Source organism: Sprattus sprattus (genome assembly GCF_963457725.1).
Source record: "Sprattus sprattus genome assembly, chromosome: 16".
NCBI lineage: Eukaryota > Metazoa > Chordata > Actinopteri > Clupeiformes > Clupeidae > Sprattus > Sprattus sprattus.
This window is the reverse complement of record NC_137914.1, coordinates 27,568,302-27,589,991: the sequence shown is the minus strand read 5'-3', so window position 1 is coordinate 27,589,991 and position 21,690 is coordinate 27,568,302. Positions and strand designations below refer to the sequence as shown.

General features: G+C 40.6%; 1 protein-coding gene across 1 annotated transcript in view; it reads right to left on the bottom strand.

The window, feature by feature from the left end:
- The window catches only part of arid5a (AT-rich interactive domain 5A), a gene marked incomplete at both ends in the record, with an annotated part of 48,170 nt that extends 26,778 nt beyond the window's left edge, over nt 1-21,392 (bottom strand). Inside the window, 3 exons of the mRNA XM_080854232.1 lie at nt 14,108-14,160; nt 14,257-14,422; nt 21,288-21,392. Coding sequence (XP_080710358.1) covers nt 14,108-14,160; nt 14,257-14,422; nt 21,288-21,392 — 324 coding nt within the window. The remainder of the gene's footprint in view (nt 1-14,107; nt 14,161-14,256; nt 14,423-21,287) is intronic.
- Nucleotides 21,393-21,690: the final 298 nt, after the last annotated feature.

Genomic DNA, 21,690 nt, shown 5'->3' with positions numbered 1-21,690 from the left:
GGCATATTTAAGAGGTTTCAGTTGTTTTTGTTGAATTGGCCATTAAAATACCCTTAAAACTAATGAAATACCTACAAAGTCATCATTATGCTCTCTAAACCATAGAATAGAGCGATCATAAGTAGATTTAGGTCAATTTCCGTACAAAAACAAACTAGGCCTATTTCACTGTCAATGTCACACAATCATGTTCCTTCACAGAAGAAGAAAAATTACTTGTTTAATCATTGTCAGGTGTGGTCGTGGTTAAATTGATGGTGATGCAAGAGTCTCAGGACACAGCTCAGTGATTCTTTTGAATGTACAAGGCCTATCTTCCGCATTAAGTGATTGGTAACATAAGGGTTTTGTCACTGAGGCCACACCACCAATTGGTATAGATTCAAAGCCTCTAGAGGCAGTCTTGAAGCAAATGTTGCTCTTTGAACATGGCTAAGGTGAAGAATGAGCTAATGAGTGAGCAACGGGTTTGAATAAAGGCACTTTTTGATGCTGGCTGTAGTTACCGCCGCATAGCCAAGGACTTGACATGCAGTCCAAGCACTGTAAAATACACTTTAGACCGCCATGCCACCAGAACCGAAAGGGGAGAGGCTAAAAAAATAAACTGTGTGAAGTGAATCATCTCAGAATTATCAGTCTTAAGGACTGAAGAAAGACTTCACGAGAATTGGTGACGAGATCAACACCACAATGACTAATGGTTCAATAGTGTTCCCAAGAACTGTGCGTCGGAAGCTGTGAGAAAAATAACTTTTTGGCAGAATAGCAGCACAGAAACATTACTGAAAGAGAAGAATAGAGTGAAACGCCTGAAATTTGCAAAAGAACACAAGAAATGGACAAAGAAAGATTGGTATAAAGTGTTGTGGACTGATGAGTCCAGGTTTGAATAGTTTGGCAACAAGCGAAGAGTGTATGTTTAACAAAGTGAGGGGGAGAGATTGAGAAAATGAGTGTCTCTGGCCAACAGTTAAACAAGGAAGGGGTTGTATTATGGTGTGGGGTGCCATTTAATTCTTAGGAACAGATGACTTTGGCGAAATTGATGGCATCATGGATAAGAAAGTAAACCATAACATTCTGGTGAGGCATGGAGTACCTTCTGGGAGTGGTGTTAATGGGCCTGGATTTATTTTCCAAGAGGACAATGACCCTAAACATTCTTGTAACTGTGCCAGTACGACCTGTGACAGAAGGAATCTATGGACCGGGCCCCTCAAAGTCCTAACCTCAAACCCATCAAGCAAATTTGGGGCGAGTTGGAAAATAAACTGGACAGATCTATTGTACATTCAAAGGAAAGCCTTTGGCTGAAGTTGCAAAAGGCATCGGATAACATTAGTGTTGAAGTTCTCGAGAAATATATTGACTATGCCAGAGAGATGTGCTGCTGCAATTGCTGCCAAAAGGTGGGCGTACCAAATATTAGAGTTAAAAGTGGATAAAAACAGTAGGAATCACTTCATCTGATATTTGTTGTGCTTAGAACAACCATCTGCATGTTTCATTTACATTATGAAATTAAATAATGTTTTGGAGACAAAAAAAAGGTCAATATTCTCAGATCTGTAAGGTGTTCTAATAATTTTGGCCACCACTGTATATATATATATGATTTATTTGTAGAAATTTCAAAACAAGACTTAAATGTACAATAGTCCTCAAAGATAAGAAGTAAGAGGATAACATATCAGACAACCAAATGGTGAGGATACACAATACAGCCCACCCACCCCCTCCCCCCTTCCAAAAACAAATATACAACTAAAGCAATATAAGACACAGACAGAAAAGAAAATTATAAAAGCAAACAAAAAACACATCAACAACAATAACTGGCTATTAAGTGCTTGCAGTGGCAGATAATATTGTAGAAACATATGCTTATGCTCATTATTTCTATCCCACCTTCTCTGACCTTCAACTCTCTCACTCACATCCACACACACACACACACACACACACACACACACACACACACACACACACACACACACACACACACACACACACACACACACACACACACACACACACATGCATTAATTGAGCCAAGTAAAGACTATACATAAGGAGAGAAAAACATATACATAACAATAAATAATACATTTAAAAAAAATACATAATAATAATAATAAACCTAATATACATAAAATTAAAATTAGTACTGCTGCATGCTGCTCATATATGCTACCAATAAGCTAGTTAAAACAGGGCACTGGTGCGTTGTTGGGGCGAATCAAATAAATGGTGGCAATATCTAGTTGGATAGACCTGACGTGGTCTAAGAAGGGTTCCCAGACCTTACAGAACTTAGAAGAGGTGCCTCGCAAAGAGTACTTAATTTTTTCCAGAGTCATAAAATGAAGGGCATCTCTAAGCCATTGAGAGTTGGAGGGGGGCTGGGGGTTCTTCCAATGTAGCAAGATAACACGCCTCGCTAAAAGTGAGAGAAAGGCCACAAGTTCACAGAAGTAAGATGGTAGTGAGTTCCCAGAAGGAAGGACACCAAACAGGGCAACTAATGGTGAGGGACAGATATTGGTAGAAGTGACAGCTGAAAGAGTGTCAAAGACACCCTTCCAGAACGGCGCAAGTACAGGACAAGCCCAGAACATATGGCCAAGACTGGCTGGTCCTAAATTAAACCTGTCACAGCGCGAGTCTACACCTGGGAATACACAAGCCAGTTTACTCTTGGACCAGTGGACCCTGTGCACTACTTTGCATTGCAAGACTCCATGCCGGGCACAGACAGAGGATGAGTGGACCCATTTCAAAGCATGATCCCATACTGCAGGGTCTATCTCTAAATTCAGATCAACCAGCCATGCAGTGTGCAGGGCATCAGAGGTTGAGGATTGGTGTGTAAGAAGAGTGTAGTAAATCCTTGTATGGTACCTTTGCGGTAAGGGTTAATTTTGAGGATGGTTTCTATAAGCGTGGGAGACAGAATGGTTGGAAAATTGGGAAAACGGTTACGCACAAAATCTCTTATCTGCAAATACCTGAAAAAGTGGGTTGAAGGCAAGTTATAAGCCTTTGCTAACTGACCAAAAGAAGCAAATTTACCATCGATGTAAAGATGGTTAAAGGATACAATTCCTTTGTCTCTCCAGATTAAGAAAGCATTATCAATAATGGATGGAGTGAACAGGGGATTAGAGTAAACAGGAGCCAGACCAGGTATAGATTGCAATGTAAATTGTTGTTTAAATTGTGTCCAGATTTTAAGACAGTTTTTCACAACAACACTGTCTGAATGCACATATGATGAAATAGTTGTGGGGAAGCACATGAGGGACATTAGAGAAGATGAACCACATGAGGCCTCCTCAACCTGTAGCCAGGGCGGGGGTAGGTCATTAGTGCAACAGCAGTGTAACAAGGCCCTAATGTTTGTCACCCAGTAATAGAGTGAGAAGTTGGGGAGGGCTAGCTCACCCAACTCCTCAGGTTTTTGTAAAGTGTCTTTTTTAATTCTAGGGGGCTTCTTGTTTCATAAAAATTGGAAGATTGTGTGGTCAAGTGAACGAAAAAAACGTTTAGTAAGGAAAATGGGAAAATTGGAAGAGATATAGAAATTTCGGGAGCACATTCATTTTAACACAGTTTATCCGCCCTGCAAGAGAGAGAGGCAAAAGAGACCAACGCTGAAGATCCAGAGTCAGCCTTGCCAGTAGAGGGGAGAAATTTAATTTATATACAGTACTGTGCAAAAGTTTTAGGCAGGCGTGAAAAAATGCTGTAAACTAAGAATGCTTTGAAAAATATAAACAATAAATGTTTATTTTTATCAATTTACCAAATCCAAAGTGAGTGAACAAAAGAAAAATCAAATTCAAATCAATATGGTGTTACTACCCTTTGCCTTCAAACTAGCATCAATTCTTATTGGTACAATTGCACAAAGACAGGGATTTTGTATGATTATAGTGCGGTGTAGGATCGACCAATTATACCAAACAGGTGCTAATGATCATTAATTTCACATGTAGGTTGAAACACAGTCAGTAACTGATACAGAAACAGCTGTGTAGGAGGCTTAAAACTGGGTGAGGAACAGCCAAACTCTGCTACAAAGATGAGGTTGTAGAAGACAGTTTCATGTCAAATGGTCATACATGGCAAGACTGAGCACAGCAACAAGACACAACAATCAGCAAGGTCTCTCCTGACAAAGATTTCAAAGCAGACAGGGGTTTCCAGATGTGCTGTTCAAGCTCTTTTTAAGAAGCACAAAGAAACAGGCAACGTTGAGGATCATAGACTCAGTGGTAGGCCAAGGAGACTTAATGCAGCTCATGAAAAACACATCAAGCTTATTTCCCTTCGAAATCGAAGATGTCAAGCAGTGCCATCAGCTCAGAACTGGTAGAAACCAGTGGTACCCAGGTACACACATCTGCTGTCTGGAAAAGTCTGGCCAGAAGTGGTCTTCTTTGAAGAGTTGCAGCCAAAAAGCTCTACCCCGACATGGAAACAAGGCCAAGTGACTCGACTAAGCACAAAAACAGAAACTGGGGTGCAGAAACATGGCAGCAGGTGCTCTGGACTGATGAGTCAAAATTTGAAATATCTGGCTGTAGAAGAAGGCAGTTTGTTTGCCAAAGGGCTGGGGAGCGGGACAATAATGAGTGTCTGCAGGCAACAGTGAAGCATGGTGGAGGTTCCTTGCCAGTTTGGGGCTGCATTTCTGCAAGTGGGGTTGGAGATTTGGTCAGGATTAATGGTGTCCTGAATGCTGAGAAATACAGGCAGATACTTATCCATCATGCAATACCATCAGGGAGGCGTATGATTGGCACCAAATGTATTCTGCAGCAGGACAACAACCCCAAACATACAGCCAATGTCATTAAGAACTATCTTCAGCATAAAGAAGAACAAGTCCTGGAAGTGATGGTATGGCCCCCACAGAGCCCTGATCTCAACATCATTGAGTCTGTCTGGGATAACATGAAGAGACAAAACGATTTGAGGAAGCCTACATCCATAGAAGATCTGTGGTTAGTTCACCAAGATGTTTGGAACAACTTACCAGCCGAGTTCCTTCAAAAACTGTGTGCAAGTGTATCTGGAAGAATTGATGCTATTTTGAAGGCAAAGGGTGGTCACACCAAATATTTATTTAATTTACATTTATCTTCTGTTCATTTACTGCATTTTGTTAATTGATGAAGAATTGATAAAAATAAACTGTAAACACTTCCATTTTTGAAAGCATTCTTAGTTTACAGCATTTTTTCACACCTGCCTAAAACGTTTGCACAGTACTGTAAGTCTGAGTATTTTTTGGTTATACAAACACCTAAGTAATTAAAATGTTCAAGAGATGTTTTGAAAGACAGGTCAGACAATGGATATGCCATGGCTGCAGCATTGATAGGCATTAATTCACTTTTTTGAAAATGTAGTTTGTAGCCTGAAATTTGACCAACTCCTCCAATAAGTTTAAGACAAGAGGGAGAGCACTGTCTAAATCAGAGACGTAAAGTAAGAGGTCATCCGCATACAGGGACACTTTGGGCCCTATCTTGCACCCAGCGCAATTGACATTGTCACAGACGCATGTATCATTCCTATTTTGCACCCGGCGCACAGCGGGATTTTCCCTCCAGAGGCGCGCATCGAAATGAACTTGCGCCGAAATGGGCGGGGCGAAACAGAGAAGGTGTTTCTCAGGCGCCAGTCTTCCCTGGTGGTATTTTGCAGTTTCAAAACAACAGTGCGCCGTAGACTAGAAAAAACCTAGTCTAATGTCAGAGGCGCATTGTGTAGAGTCTGTGGCGCGTATTCAGACGCTATTTTAAGGGCGCGTGCTTGGCCGCACAGTAGGACCTATAGGCTACACTTTACTTCTCTCGTCTACACGAGAGATTTACACCAATTTTTTGGCAAGCCATATATAATTACAAGGAAAATAAAGTATTTACCACATGAGGAAATCATTGTGATATCCAGGGGTAGACGTGGCGATGTCCTCTGCTGCCGTCAGGTCCTGGGTCGAGGCAGATCCACCTCCCGTGAGGCCACAAGAACGTGTGTTACCTGCCAGCTTGGATTTCCAACGTCTCCGGACGTCATTATAGCGCTTTCGGCATTGTGTAGCCGTTTTCGGGTGCCCCGTAGCAGAAACAATCATGGCAATATCTTCCCATGCTTGCTTGACTTTGCTAACTTTTGGAGGGTTTCTCGCATCCCCATATATATCTATCTCCCGGCTTTTTACGGCCCTGACGAGCACGTCGGTCTCCTCGGCTGTGAACCTTTCCGGTCTTCCTCCAGGTAATTCCGCCTGATAATAACAAGCCGCGATGGAATATGCGCTCCTCGCTCTTAAAGGGAATGTGAGATGACGCTCTGATTGGTTTATTGCATATTACGCCCAAACCACACCTATGGCTGAATAACCTCCTTTGGACCAACCCATTTGACATTTGCGCCGGACGCAAGTGTGTTTTTTCCGCCGTTATAATAGCAAATGCGCCATAGAGCCGCCCACACAGCTACTTGCGTTTGGCGCTGTCCTACTTGCGTTTCTGATCGTTAAAATAGGGCCCTTAATGTTCGACGCCACCCCTTGTAATACCTGGTATCTGACTTGACCTTAGGGCCACTGCCAATGGTTCAATGGCAATAGCGAACAAGTTGGAGAGAGTGGACACCCCTCACGGGTCCCACGCTTGAGGGGGAAGTAGTCAGAGTAATCATTGTTTGTACGAACACAAGCCTGGGGGGACGTATACAAAAGCCTAATCCATGATATGAAGGTATTACCAAAGCCAAAGCGTATCAACAAAGAGAACAGGTAGGACCATTCTACACGGTCAAATGCCTTCTCTGCATCCATGGAGTTAACCACCTCAGGGGTGCCAGAGGGAGTCGGTGCATAAACAATATCAAATAAACGTCTAACATTATGAAAAGAATGTCGGTCTTTAACAAAGCCTGTTTGGTCCATACCTACAATAGTTACAGTCTCCAAACGCCTGTTTGGTGCGTACCTAAAATAGTTGGTAGTACAGTCTCCAAACGCCTAGCCAACATTTTGGCCAAGACTTTGACATCTGCACATAGCAGAGAGATTGGACGGTAGTTACCACAAAGAAGTGGGTCTTTGTCCTTTTTTAAAAAGGAGAGAGATAGTGGCCTGTCTTAACGTGGGGGGAAGATTGGCATTTTGCATAGATTCATTGAACATGTTAAGTAAAATTGGAGCTAATTGATCTGAGAATGTTTTAAGGAACTCCGCAGGTAGGCCATCTAAAGGAGAGAGATAGTGGCCTGTCTTAACGTGGGGGGAAGATTGGCATTTTGCATAGATTCATTGAACATGTTAAGTAAAATTGGAGCTAATTGATCTGAGAATGTTTTAAGGAACTCCGCAGGTAGGCCATCTGGTCCCGAAACCTTGCCACTCTGCATCAGCATTAAAGCACTACTGAGTTCACCAATCGTAAGATATTATCTCTCCTCTCAGGTAAGCTTTGCATGCCTCCCAGATGGCTGCTGCCGATGTTTCTGGGTTAACTTTGGTAGAGATAAAAAGATCAATGCGGCTCTTAAAAGTCAAAACAAAGTTTGGGTCAGAAAGTAATAAAGAATTAAAGCGCCAGGGGGAGCGTTTCATAGATCTACCAGGAAGAGAGATGTCGACAACCACTGTTACATGGTCAGATATCACAATAGGATTGTAGGAGCATGAACTGACAGATGGTAGGAGTTTGCTATCAATGAGAAAGTAATCAATACGGGAGGATGTGCCATGAACAGGAGAGAAGAAAGAAAACTGTTTAGTACTAGGGTTGAGAAAGCGCCAGGCATCTGTGACTGCATATTGCTCCATAAACATCTGAATTACTTTGGAGGATTTAGATCAGGAGTGTCAAACTCAAATACACAGAGGGCCGAAATAAAAAAAATGGGTGTAAGTCGAGGGCCAGACAGTGGGGCAAGCACTCCCTAAATAGGCGTATGCTACCAACGCGGTGACCAACACGGTGATTGTGGGACTTGCAGTATTTGTGGTGCGTTTGACATACCAGCGACCGAGGCAGACAAGCTCTGATAGATAAATAGATGGATACTTTATTAATCCTGAGGGAAAATTAGGCAAACCAAATAAAATTTCACTGTTGCTCATTCAAATCAATGGAACTTTATTGCAACATTCTGAGGAGCTGGCGGGCCAGATTAAATGGCTTGTCGGGCCTTAAGTTTGACACATGTGATTTAGATAGACCAGAGGGCTTATTGGATGATCGATCGAGTGAAGGGTCAAGACAGCAATTGAAATCACCAGCAAGAATGAGTTGGTGGGAGTTCAAGTCAAAGAGAGAAAAAAACATTTTTGAAAAAATTATCATTGTCCCAGTTTGGGCCATACACATTTGCCAAAATCAGGTTATGACATCCTATATTGCCTGTGATGATGACATAGCGCCCATTTGTGTCAGACACCACTTTGGTCATGGAGAATGGCACTGATTTGTGAATAAGAATTGCAACCCCCCTGGCTTTACTTGAAAAAGAGGAGTGAAAGAATTGGCCCACCCACCCCCTCCGGCGTTTAAGGTGATCTGAAGGCAGAAGGTGAGTTTCTTGCAAAAAGGCTATTTTAGTATTTAAATGAGTAAGATGGTTAAACACTTTGTTGCGTTTGACAGGTGAGTTCATACCCTTAACATTCCAACTAACAAATCCCAAAGCGCCACCAGGTGTACGCAGGGTATTTGTGTTCGCCATCATATGATAGGGTACTTTTGGGGGTGTGTGGGAATAACACTCATTGATTCGTCCATTAGAGACAACGCCTGTTCCCATCCCAGCACCATAGATGAGAGGTAAAGCACTAAATTAAGTTGGGCACTAAGAGCAGCATGCACGTATGATAAAAGAAAAAACACATAAAACACATAACAAATAAATGATATTACTTTAACCCAAAACCCCTCCCCTCCCCCCCATAATTCCCGCTACTGCATTGACACGCAGTAACATGGAACACTCAGATTCTCTGATCAGCATATTTTCCAAACTTCCTAATGTCAACGCGCTGCTCCCACAGCCATGGAAGTGTATATATATTAAAAAACTCACGTGTTAGATTCTGCTAGTGTCACAAAATAAAAAAAGAACAGTTGCAACAGGCATAAACAGGCTTACATTTAGCAATGGCCGCCAGACAAGCACAAACATTGTCAGAAACCCAATACGACGAACCTTGCATAAAGCAGGCCGGAAACAACTGCTGCTGGTGCTACATAACAGGTGCATAGTAGGCTAGTGCTAAGAGGCTAGTGCTAGGATGCTACGCAAATCAAAGATAACCACAGTAATGGAAGTAAACATATAAGAAAAATAATTCATATTTCATTTCATATTTCATATTTCTGATTGTGCTAATGTTACAAATAATTATATTAAAAAAAACAGTTGAATAGTTTAGATTTAGCAATAGTGTGCCATCCAAGCAGACCGAAAACATGAACCTAGCATACATCAGTATAAAGGCTGCATTATAGGCTACGCAAATCAAAGCTAGCCTCGTTGTTAATGTAGCAGAAACTTCAAGCTAGTGCTAGCCTTTTTGGCTAACGAGACAAATGAAACGCATTGCGCTAGTTGACGCTGCCAAATACATACCCAAAGAAAAGGGGCACTTCTGTCAGTGAATGGAAAGTTCAGCAAATGCAAAGTTCAGTCCCTTATGTGTTGTTTATCCACCTGCAAACAATGTACAAATTTAGTAGCATCTGCGATAGTAGGTAGCCATGCCCTCTCTCCATTAGGCATGGTAATGCGTAGCTTTGCTGGATAAAGAAGAGCCGACTTGTAGCCCCGCTGGTAGAGCTCAGACATGCAGGATTTGAACTCGGCACGCTGTTTCAACAGGTCCTGGCTAAAAAAGCGAATCTTGTGGCAATTGTAGAGCAGGTCGCCTTGGAAACGGTGGAACCGTAAGATGACAGGTCGTGGCTGCTCGCCTGGAGCAGGCTTTGGAGCAAGGCTTCTATGCGCTCGGTCCAGCTCAGGGAGAGAGCCAATCACATTTGCGCCAAAGACATCCAGGAGCAGTTGAGAAAAGAAAGTGGACGGACGATTGCCTTCTGTGTTCTCAGGTAGGCCGATTATCCATATGTTTTGATGTCTGCTACGACCCTCAAGATCAGCCATCTTGGTCCTAAGAGACTCATTGTCACGATTCATGGCAGAGCACGCCGTCTCAAGTCTTAGGATGCGTTGATCAGTGTCGGAGGCATTATCCTCCAAAGAAGATATTCTTTGCCCATGGTCAGCGACCTTTGTGTGCAGGGTGTCCAGTGTTGAAGTCAGCAAATCGAAGGATTTCTTGAAGTCAGCAGCAAGCGCAAGTCTGTGCCCTCCAGTAATGAGCTAATCTCTGCCACGCTGATGCTAGCACTAGCAGACGCAGAAGACAGTGCAGGATGGCTTTTATCTACTTTGCCCTTAGGTTTGGACATTGTGAGTTTGCCTATATGGTCAATACTATTTCTAAAACTTTTTGCAAGAGATAATTTTTTTTAAAGGCTAGCATAAAAAGGTAGATGAAAAGTTTAGTTGTGGGAGCGAGCTGCGCACACGTCTACTCCACACGCTGCATTCCGGAAGCCTCCACACATGTTATCTTTTGTTAGACACCTTGTTGATGATTCGTTGTATGACAAATAAATGACTCATTATGTACCATATTAAATTGCATAGAATTATATTATTTTGCATCGCATCTCGTTGAATCGCATCGTTTCGAATCGCACTGCATCGCAATAGGGGTGAATCGTACTGTATCGCATTATAGCTGCTTTTATGTATCTTTAATGTATCGGATCGTTGGCAGTGCATCGAGATGTGTATCGCATCGTCCTCAGTGTGTGTGTGTGTGTGTGTGTGTGTGTGTGTGTACTGTACTTCAGTTCAATCAAATGTCATGAAGTCCTTGTTCAAATTGAGGAGAAGTTGGTTCTCAAAATTCTGTTCTCAAAATTCTTGGTCTCCAACAACTTCAGTTGCTTCGCCTTGAAGCCTGTTCCACCTTCTGATGGCCTCTTGCAGGCTGTTGAAGTCAGTTGACAGTATTCCTCTAGATGTGTCTCATGCCTTCTCTGTAAAACACATTATAACATTTCAGTTTACACTATTAAAAACTAATAAATATTAGAAAAGATACCCATCATATAGTCTACATAGCAGTATTACTTATGAAGTGCTGGTTTTTCATAATTTTCCAATGGCTCCAGACTAACTTTTTAATAGTTTTTTCTGGTGCAACTAACTTTAATTTACGGGGACCACCAGGTGCTTCTGACATTCTAACAAGTCCTGCAATATTAGGTCAGGCAAATACAAGACTTTGGGTAGCATATCTCTCATGTATTTAATTACAATTGTAGGCTAGAGTCATTTATGTTATGGTATAACAAGACAGGTATAAGTACACTCAAGAGCGTACCCCCACTTAAATAGGCATTTAAGCCTTACAGTTCAACAAACACTATTGTAATCCTGTCTAGGCCAGCCGAGATGTTACTTTTTAAAAAGGCAAATAGCCCCTTAGACTATCTGTAGGGCTAGCTCTAGTTTTTCGCTCCAGTGAAACAAGTGAGCTGAAATGCCCTGCTTGCAACTAGCATAGCCTACAACTGAACTAATTAGGCTTTTACTTTTGTATGGTTAAAAAAGACGTTTCATACTCGATCTTAGACTAGAAAAGATACACTGTATGTTCTTTCTATTTGTCAGGGGCATGTCAAAACATGAAGCTGAAAGGACTTCAGTTGATTATCTGTGTTACACGATTAGCTTGCCTTGGCTATTGTCAGGCAAAAGTTAGCTATCTGAATGGCTAGCTACAGGTGGCAAATTGGGTGGCAAATTAGGTGCATGTGGCTTCGACTACTCAAACGTAACCGAGAATGTAAAAAGCTGCAATATCGCATCTAGCCAATCATTTAGTGGACTTTTCTGTAGGTAGAATCTAGCTTAGAAATGTAAGGAAGTTGAATGTACGTACCTTGACATGCTTCCGCAAGTTGGAGGATTAATTTTTGTAGGCGGTGATGAAGTTCTCTTTTGGTAAACAGAGCAAACACTTGAAGCGAAAACTATCATTAACTTGTTCAGAAAATTTAAATAGGCTGGCGAGGTGGGGCCACGGGTTAACACGTTCCCGGGATCTTCCATTATTTCGTTTCGTCCATGGATTCATCTCTCATCTAATCTGACCATGGAGTTGACTTTAGCGGAAAACTGAAGGTGATTGCTGATAGGCTGTCCCAATCAGTGGTGCCTGCACAATCCAATCACGTTTGAAAGTGAAACAACAAATTGAGGATTTTTTTATTTATTTTTTTATTTGTAGAAGTAACGGGTACTCACGTTTATGAATACAAATGTAGCGGAGTAAAGAGTACCATATTTGCCTCTCAAATGTACTTGAGTAAAGTCATGAGTACTCCCCAAAAATGATACTCGAGTAAAGTACAGATCCCTCAAAATTGTACTTAAGTACTGTACTCAAGTAAATGTACTCCGTTCCTGTCCGGCTCTGCAATTCAGTGCAGCGTAATTGTTTGCCGTGATAATTAAATGCTAATGTGATAATAAATGACCATTTCTTCCAAAACTTTCATGATACATTATTTGAATGCAGGAATTCTGAACACACGTTATATCCAACATGCAAATACACACTTGCTGCAGTCAAGGCTGATGATTTTACCCCAAATAATTTAGCGTGAAGAGGACTGCTCGTCTTGTGTCTTGTGTTTGTGTTGGAATCCAACAGGCTTATCTTCTTGACTGTACTCGTCATGTGTCACAAGTTAAATGACAGGAACTACAGGATTTAGTTTTTGAATTTTTGTTGAGCACTTCATCTTTAAAATTCATTCAGTGACTTCCCTACAAAAGAATATTGCATATGTTGTCATAAAACTACCTGAGAATGTTCACCTGATACAGATATCACCAATGAATGGCCCTAGTGATTTAAACCATGCTATGAGAATGCTGTAACAAACCATTACGTTTATGGTGACACTCTGTTGAATGTATTTAGTCATATATCAACAATGCCTTTTGTTGTTTGTTTTTAATTCCCAAAGAGCTCAGGACATCTAGATGTGACTCATTATTGTTTCATTTTAATATAAATTGAATCACCGACATTTCTCCTAAAATTCCTTAGGAGAAATGGTTTGTCAGTGAAAAATGATAATTCATTATAAAACTCATATTTGCCACAAATGTCCTCTTCTCATACCCCTCTCCACTATTCATAGACTAGTGAAATATACTTGATTGTTAACATTTGTGAAGTTGTTGATGTTGAGAAACAGAGAGGGTTAATACTGAGAAGTCTGTGTTTAAGACGAAAGCTTTTAGTCAAAACTCAGAATGATTTGGGAACCTGTTTAGATCTTTCCTTTGAGAAATGTGTTTCATATAGAAATCTGAGTTTTTAGACTAAATCTCACTTTTTAGTTCCATTTAATTTCATTGTTTTCTAGAAGAAACTAAGAAGATAGTAAGGAGATCTCTTTTTTAGATTGTCTTTTCTTATGGGGCGTTTTGTTGGTCTGGTTGAGCTGACTAACTCCAATAAGTGTTGTTCTTAGGGCTTCCTAATATCACAAACACATGAAACTGAACTGTTTTATATGTATAACAGAGAAAGATCTTTCCAGTCCCATCAGTCACAGAGGGGAAACTTTACCTAGATGAATAGAACAAGGTTTGAAAGAGTTGAGAGCCTTTGAAGCCTGCCTTGTTACACAGATACATTAAGAGATGGACATCCTGCTCTCACTGTGGTCACACGTTGCTGTGTGTGCACTTCACAAGTCAAAGACACTTTTTCCACACAAGGAAGTGCCCGCACCACAAAGAGCCTGTGTCTGTAAATATAACTGACCCGGGGACTTTTTCCAAAAGCAAAGACAACTGTTTATACCGAGCCTTGAAGAATGGTGTAAGTTGCAGATTGCATTAGCAAATTCCTACCTGATGTATGATTAAGAGAATTGCCTTGTCTCATCCAAATTTGTTAGCAATTAATTATAAGTTTAAGACTAATACTTACAGAGTCATATCCCCCGAGAGACTCCACTGCTTTGTAGATTTTCCACAGATTAACTGTAGACAGAAAACAAATAGTGAGAACCCTTAAGAATCAAAAGAAACTGAACCCATAATGTGCCTAACAAAAAACATTTGTGGAACTTTACTCACTCTGTTTAAAGCCAAGATGTGGTATTCTCTCAATGGGTGTGCCTCGATCCTTCATGAAACGATAAAGGTTATCAACGAAGGCTCTATCCTCAGATTCTAATTGATCAGGGCTGGAGGTCACATCAGTTGTATCGGTAAGGTCAAGTGTTTCATGCCCTCCGGTGTCCTTGAAAAGGGAAAGTTACATCAGCAATGTCAAACTTCATGGACACAGAGGTAAAGCTGATAAGGTTGGAGCCTGTATTACAGTTTGGGGTACATTGTATTATTACCTGTGCCAGGGAGTAAATGTTTTATTAAGCAGCTTGCACACTGCCCCGACTGTTGGGGTTTGTTGGCGGTAGTTGGAGAATGTTGGCCAAAGTCGGGGCAGTGTGCAAGCTGCTTTAGACGGTTTGGTTTATTTGTCTGTCTGTCTGTCTGTGTCTGCCAGCAGGATTACGCAAAAACTAACAGGCTGATTTTCATGAAACTTGGTAAAGGGGTGAAACATGGGCCAAGAAAGAACCAATACGATTTTGGAGTGGATCCACAACAATCACTCTCTTCACTTCACTTTCATTGCGAGATTAGGCAAGATGGATTAAGCTGCAGCCTCTCTGTTTAGTATTAACATATTATTGAATTCATTTTTCAAAGTCTCAGAGAATGCACTTCACATTAACATACATTTTGGATACCAATATGAAATCAAAACGCTTTACAGTATTTTCATATCAGAAATTGGTCAATTGGGATTTTTACGATAAAAAACACCAAAATATACCTGTTAGGGAAAGATTATGATTAGTTTCACATTCTAACAATTTCATGTGTATGAAGACTGAGAGGGTCTATTATTTAATCTTTAAGTATTCAATTTCAGTATACTAAATTCACCGTTTTACTCTTTGGACTTTAGCTTTCAGCTGGCATTGTATACACATGCAGACATGATACATATGTTACACTTACATTTCTGCTAAAATTGGAGATATGGGTTGAGGTTGGGAAATGAATGGGTTAGCAAAGAGTGAATCTCTGCAGAAAACCGCATAGGACAACGGTATATGCTACAAATGCGAAATGAAACTGTATGTGCGAGCGAAATACTCATCAAAGATCACAAAACTAAAACTAACTAAAATGTAATTTGTATAAAGATGACCAACATTATCTAAACCAAACACCCACTTAAACATATGTGGATTTGTAATGATTTACACAAATTCATATGCCCCTTTTAGCACACCTGTTTTCTAACCCCATCAAGAGGAAGCAGAATTCAAGCAAAACTCCCCATGATTGTTTTTTTTTTATTTGAACAAATTTCAAATAAATTCTCCTCTAAACATTGAACTTTCAATGATTTATTGTAATGGCAAGTGGATATGTAACTTTGCATATCATATGTGTATGTGCAGACAGAGACACACTCACACTCACATTGAGTTTCACACTGAATTGTGTTCCTGTGTGGTCACTGGTTTCTGAGAAACAGCGCAGTGGATGTGAGTAAAACGAAGATGCCTTTGGTTGGGATAGCCCTAAGTGAGTCACATCCAAGTCCTCTGCAAAAGGCTTGGCAACTTGAACAGCACTCTTGGCCTCCATACTAGAGACTTTTGACACTGTACAGACACATGGTCAGAGGAGGAGGCAATTCCACAAACAGACAACCAGTACAAACTTTGCCTTTTCTTTGATGACCTATCTCTTTACAACTGTATCGTGAGTAAACAGTTAAGTGCAGAGGAAGCTCTTGTTTTGTTATTAGTCTGGATTTCATTAAAATCTCAAATCCTGTTATTATTCTCGTTACAGTTGATAGATGATATTTATTTGAGTCATTTTTAGACCACAACAGGGTAGAAAGAAAAGTGCAAAATGTACCTTACAGGTTTCAAACAGGAAGTAGCTGTCAAAATACTGCACTCCCAGCCCTGGGTTTGAACCACAGGCCCCAAATTACTTTTGCTGTTTACAGACAGACTGTCAGTAAAAAGGCCTTTCTAAATTTCCATCACATTCAAATTTCGGAAAAGTGTGTAGGAACGGTTGATGTCAGTGTGTCAATAAGACTCTCGTTATGATCACTGGCGGTGCGCCGGGGCAGATGCTATCACATGGCTAGCCTTCACCACAAAACCACCAGGCTTTCAACCTTCAGCATGTCTTGGAAATTAAAAGCATTTCAGTGACATTGCACAAACTTCTCTGCAATTACCAGAAATGTGTGTTGGACTGTGTCAGTTTTACACATCAGAGCGTATGGAAATGGGTGTGCTAGAGAAACCCCTTTGTGTTTTGAAATGAATGAGGAGGAATAAAGAAAGGGAATATACCCCATGGACTCCGAGCTCACAGTTTAGTTTCTAGGGTTTGTGGTTATAAGTTGTGGGGAGGGATATTCTGTATAACACACATTAACACAGTATATTATATTACACATGATGCACGTAAATAATAATCCTATAACAAAGCACATTCACAATCAATAGTAAGAGTCATATGCCTTAATGTTCATTATATCCTGGCTCAAAGACAAAACAAAATTAAAAAAAAAGTTAATACAAAAAAAAAAACACTCCACATTGTTCGCCATTCTTACACCATAATATAAAATCATTCAGGAAATTGGGTTGAAATAAATCCTCATTCCACCATAACTGAGTGTGAGAAATTAACTCACATCCCTTCGCTATCTTGCCATGGCAAGACCTGTTTGGGTATTCAATTACAGTTGACCAGTTGCTTTCTGAATGTATTCACATAGGGCGACCAGGTGTCCCGCATCCCAGGTGTCCTGCATAGCATTTTGACCATTTGTCTTGCATCCTGCATATTGAAATTTAGTTTTGAGATGGTCAGAAATAAGAACGCATGGATGTGTTCTTATACCCGCCCATCATGTGCCCGTCATGTGAGCTACAGTGAACATCTCTTCCCTGTCAGAAAAACAAACAACTTAGGCCTCCACAAACTTTGCAGAAAAGGTAAAAGCTACCAGGTGAAATCATGGCATGGCCACAAAGAAAAGAAAATGTTCTTTTAGTTCTTACTGTACCTAAAACAGCATTGTGCTGTAGCCTGTATATTTGATGGCTTAACTGGTGTTCTTTTGATTTGACTACGGATCAAAGTATAGGTGTTTACAAGGGAAGACAAAAGGCCAAATAACAAAGTTTCTTATTCAGTCAAAGAGAAATGATGTCAAAGTGTTAGGTTTCCTCTCAGCGTTGGTAACATGCCCCACATTTTCCCACACAAACTTACTACTTGTCCTACATTTAGTCTGTTTGTAGCCATGAAATAAGCCCTCAAAAGAGACAATGCAGAGATGAAATACAGTATATATTAAATATAGAACATGATTGGATCATGTGTAGTAGACAGCTGTCTTTGTTACAATTGTGTACAATCTAATGTAATCAAACCATTTTAAAGTCATTATTCTTTTGTATTCCATTAAAATGCATAAAATGGTAACACTTAAAAAGCATTTGTAACATTTTTTAAAAGCCAAACCTTGGCCCTGACAGGCTACTTGCATACCTCCCTCTCCTTTAAATTCATTTCAAAAGCAGTATCAAGGCAACTTTGCTCTTTTTCACACAGAAACAACATCCAAGAAAACTTCCAGTAAAGACCAACGTTGTTAATGATTTAATGATAGATGCGTTACAATACTAGTTATTTTAGATCTAAGTGCTGTTCTCGCCATTATAGACTATCACATTCTACCAAAAAGACTTGGTGTGACACTTGCACTATGCCCTTGCCTGGCATAGGTCTAATCTCTCAGACGATCTTCAGTTTGCACACACCCGCAGAGAATCATAGTCATACCAAAGTAAGTCATGGAGTTCCCCAGGCTTCTGTACTTGGATCTTCCCACTTCTATTTGTACATGCTGCCCTTAGGCACTGTTATAAGGAGGCATGGCATGATATTTCATTGGTATTCTAATAACACTCAACTGTACATGTTCATCAATACAGATAACGCCACTTACTGACCTCTGAAATGAGAATATTTGAGGTTGTGATTGTAGGCCTTAAACATTTGAGAAGCACACTATCTAGCCAGCTACTTACACTTGATTGAAGTCTAATCCTTTCAAAATACAGAGAACCTTATTCATGCTTAAATGGTCTTGTAGCAAAAAGCTTAAGAGCTTCCAACTAATACAAATTGCAGCTGCTCACACAATTCCAAGAACTAGTAAATATGAATATATGTTTCCTGTACTGGCCTCTGCTTACTGGCCTCCTGTCGAAATACTCCTTCAAATATACAGAGCACTGGTCCAAATATGGGGCATGACACCACAAAATCCATTAAATAGTTTGAAAATGTTTTAAATGTGTCGACTATCCTCAGTTTACACTTGACACACAACGTCACAACCTTGTTAACTGGAGTATGTTTCAGGCATGTTATCTGGTTAGCTGAAAACTTTCCTGCTTAATTTCACTTAGGTGACATACATACAAGCACCATTTTACCATCTTGTCTTGAATGACATGCTATGGTACCTACTGCAGGCATAGCATAAGCTACATTAAATATGTGTGGGTTGGGAATTTCACAAACAGAAATCTGCCCTCTCGGCAAACTACTACTTCAACCTAGGGAGACTAAGGGCCCTATCTTGCACCCAGCGCAATTGACATTGTCACCAACGCATGTATCATTCCTATCTTGCACCCGGTGCACAGCGGGATTTTCCCTCCAGAGGCGCGCATCGAAATTAACTTGCGCCGAAATGGGCGGGGCGGAACAGAGAAGGCGTTTGTCAGGCGCAAGTGGTATTTTGCAGATTCAAAACGACATTGCGCCGTTGATCAGAAAAAACCTAGTCTAATGTCAGAGGCGCATTGTCTAGAGTCTGTTAGGGATGCACCGATCCGATATTTGTATCGGTATCGGTACCGATATTGCAGACATTTCTAGATCGGGTATCGGTGACAATTAAAAAAAAAAAAAAACATTTATTTTTTATTTTTTATATGTTTATGTATATTGGTAGTGTATTATGAGTTCACGTTGCTATTAGTAGCGATTAGCATGCTAAGCGGAGATTTAGTTATGTCCTGATGTTGATTGGCTGTAATAAAGATGGGTTCATCCTGTTAAGATTTCGACTGGATGAGCTATGAATGAGATATATGTTGCCTTGTGTAATGTCCACAATTATATGTATCGAGTAATATTAGTTGTGTAATTTAATATTAGTAATATTAGAACCAGCAAATACATTAACAGGTCACCATGCTGAGCCTCTACAATGTAACGTTAAAGTTGACGCTAGCGGATATATGATTGCTAACTAATATGAACACTAGCGCTAGTTAGAACGTACATTATTTGTGATTATTTTTAGCCTATGTTATGAATTGATAGTGATGACTAGACATGATGTTAAGTAGCAAATGAGCAAAAAATGCACCAAGATCTCATATCATGCACTCCTAATTTCTCCCTCTCGCACGTGTGGTCACACACATACACACAGTTACCATAGTTTCGCGCTGTTTTTTTTATATCGGTATCGGATCGGTATCGGCCGATACTAAACCTCAGATATCGGTATCGGTAAAGCGGATCGGTGCATCGGTGCGGTCTGTGGCGCGTATTCAGACGCTATTTTAAGGACGGTGCTTGGCCGCACAGTAGGCTACACTTTACTTCTCTCGTCTACACGAGAGATTTACACCAATTTTTTGGCAAGCCATATATAATTACAAGGAAAATAAAGTATTTACCACATGAGGAAATCATTGTGATATCCATATCCAAGATATTTTAAAAATAGGCATACATCTAGCGTACACATTGACCCAAATGATTCAGGTTAATTGTAATGGCGGTTCTGATGTCTGCCATCTCCTGGCAGATGAGCTGGGGACAGACGCACACTGTCCCTATCACAGTCTGCGGCGAGATAAGGAGAAAAGGGAGGGAGAGGGAGAGATCGGAAGAGAGGAGAGCCTGATCAGTGGCTGGCCGCACACACTCACACTCACACTCACTCGCTCTCTCTCTGGCAGATGAGCTGGGGACAGACGCACACTGTCCCTATCACAGTCTGCAATAAGTTCGGCTATACATGCAGTTACGTCAGGTCTAGTCCGACATGCTGGGGAATTCATAAAAATTCATACACCCGACAGCCAAGAGAGGGCTAAGCAGGCGTTCTGGGAGAAGTATGGGTTCCCTGGCGTCCTTGGCGCTATAGACTGCACCCATATTCACATACGTGCCCCCCCAGTGTTTTACACAACATTGCCATGAATCATGGATGTGTCAATGACATAAATGAGGATAGATTAGAGGACTTTAGAAGACGTGAGGTTGAACTGCATGTGCCGATGGGTGCATTATTATTACCATGCATACATAACCTAGTGATTCAGTGAGGGTGAACCCAAAACATCGGAAAGTATGTTTTTGTGACTTTTATTTCAAATATGTTGCCACCAAAAAACGAATGCTAGTAACTGAAAAAATACAAACGAGAAATGAAAAGTAGAAACATTTCTCCAAACAAGCATTGGAAAATATTGCCGTGATTGTTTCTGGTAACACACGTTCTGGTGGCCTCACGGTCTTCCTCCAGGTAATTCCGCCATTATAATAACAAGCCGCTATGGAATATGCGCTCCTCGCTCTTAAAGGAAATGTGAGATGACGCTCTGATTGGTTTATTGAATATTACGCCCAAACCACACCTATGGCTGAGTAAACTCCTTTGGACCAACCCATTTGACACTTGCGCCGGTGATGATGATGATGATTCAAATGATGTCCACACTTTTTCCAGATCCAGATTTTGTCCAAAGCGACTTACAAAACAAATAATAACAATAATAGTAACAATGATGATAATAATAACTGTACCAAATAATAGTTTTAATTTGTTTTCAATATAACCATACCAAATGGCAGAGGCACATCAAGCTTGATTAGTGTAAGTGACAACCTTGGCAGAATGGAGCACATAACACTATAAGGATATGTTGGTTCTGTATTGGTTAGGGTGTTTCTACCTTGTGAGGAGAAGGCTCCATAGCTCCAACGTCCTGACACACTTCCACTGAGTTTGAGTCCTCTGCCAAGCTGTCTCCTGGATCTGGCACTGCATGGAGGAGCATGGGAATAGTCAATATCACTGCATGAGCTTGTGGCAACTAACACATGTTAGGAACATCATAATGAAATCATTAAAGGTAACATTAAAGATTCATCAACATTAAGTAAAAGTAAATATCTCTGCGCATACTGCCACACCAATAGACCTGTTTAAATACATACAGTAGTTCTAAGAACCCTGATACATTTTTGTGTTCCGTTGAAACCTTTTTACTCAACTTTGTAAAAATACCCATAAATATAACTAGGGCTGAAAGATTAATTGCATTTGCGATTAAATCGTGATATGGTGTAACGCGA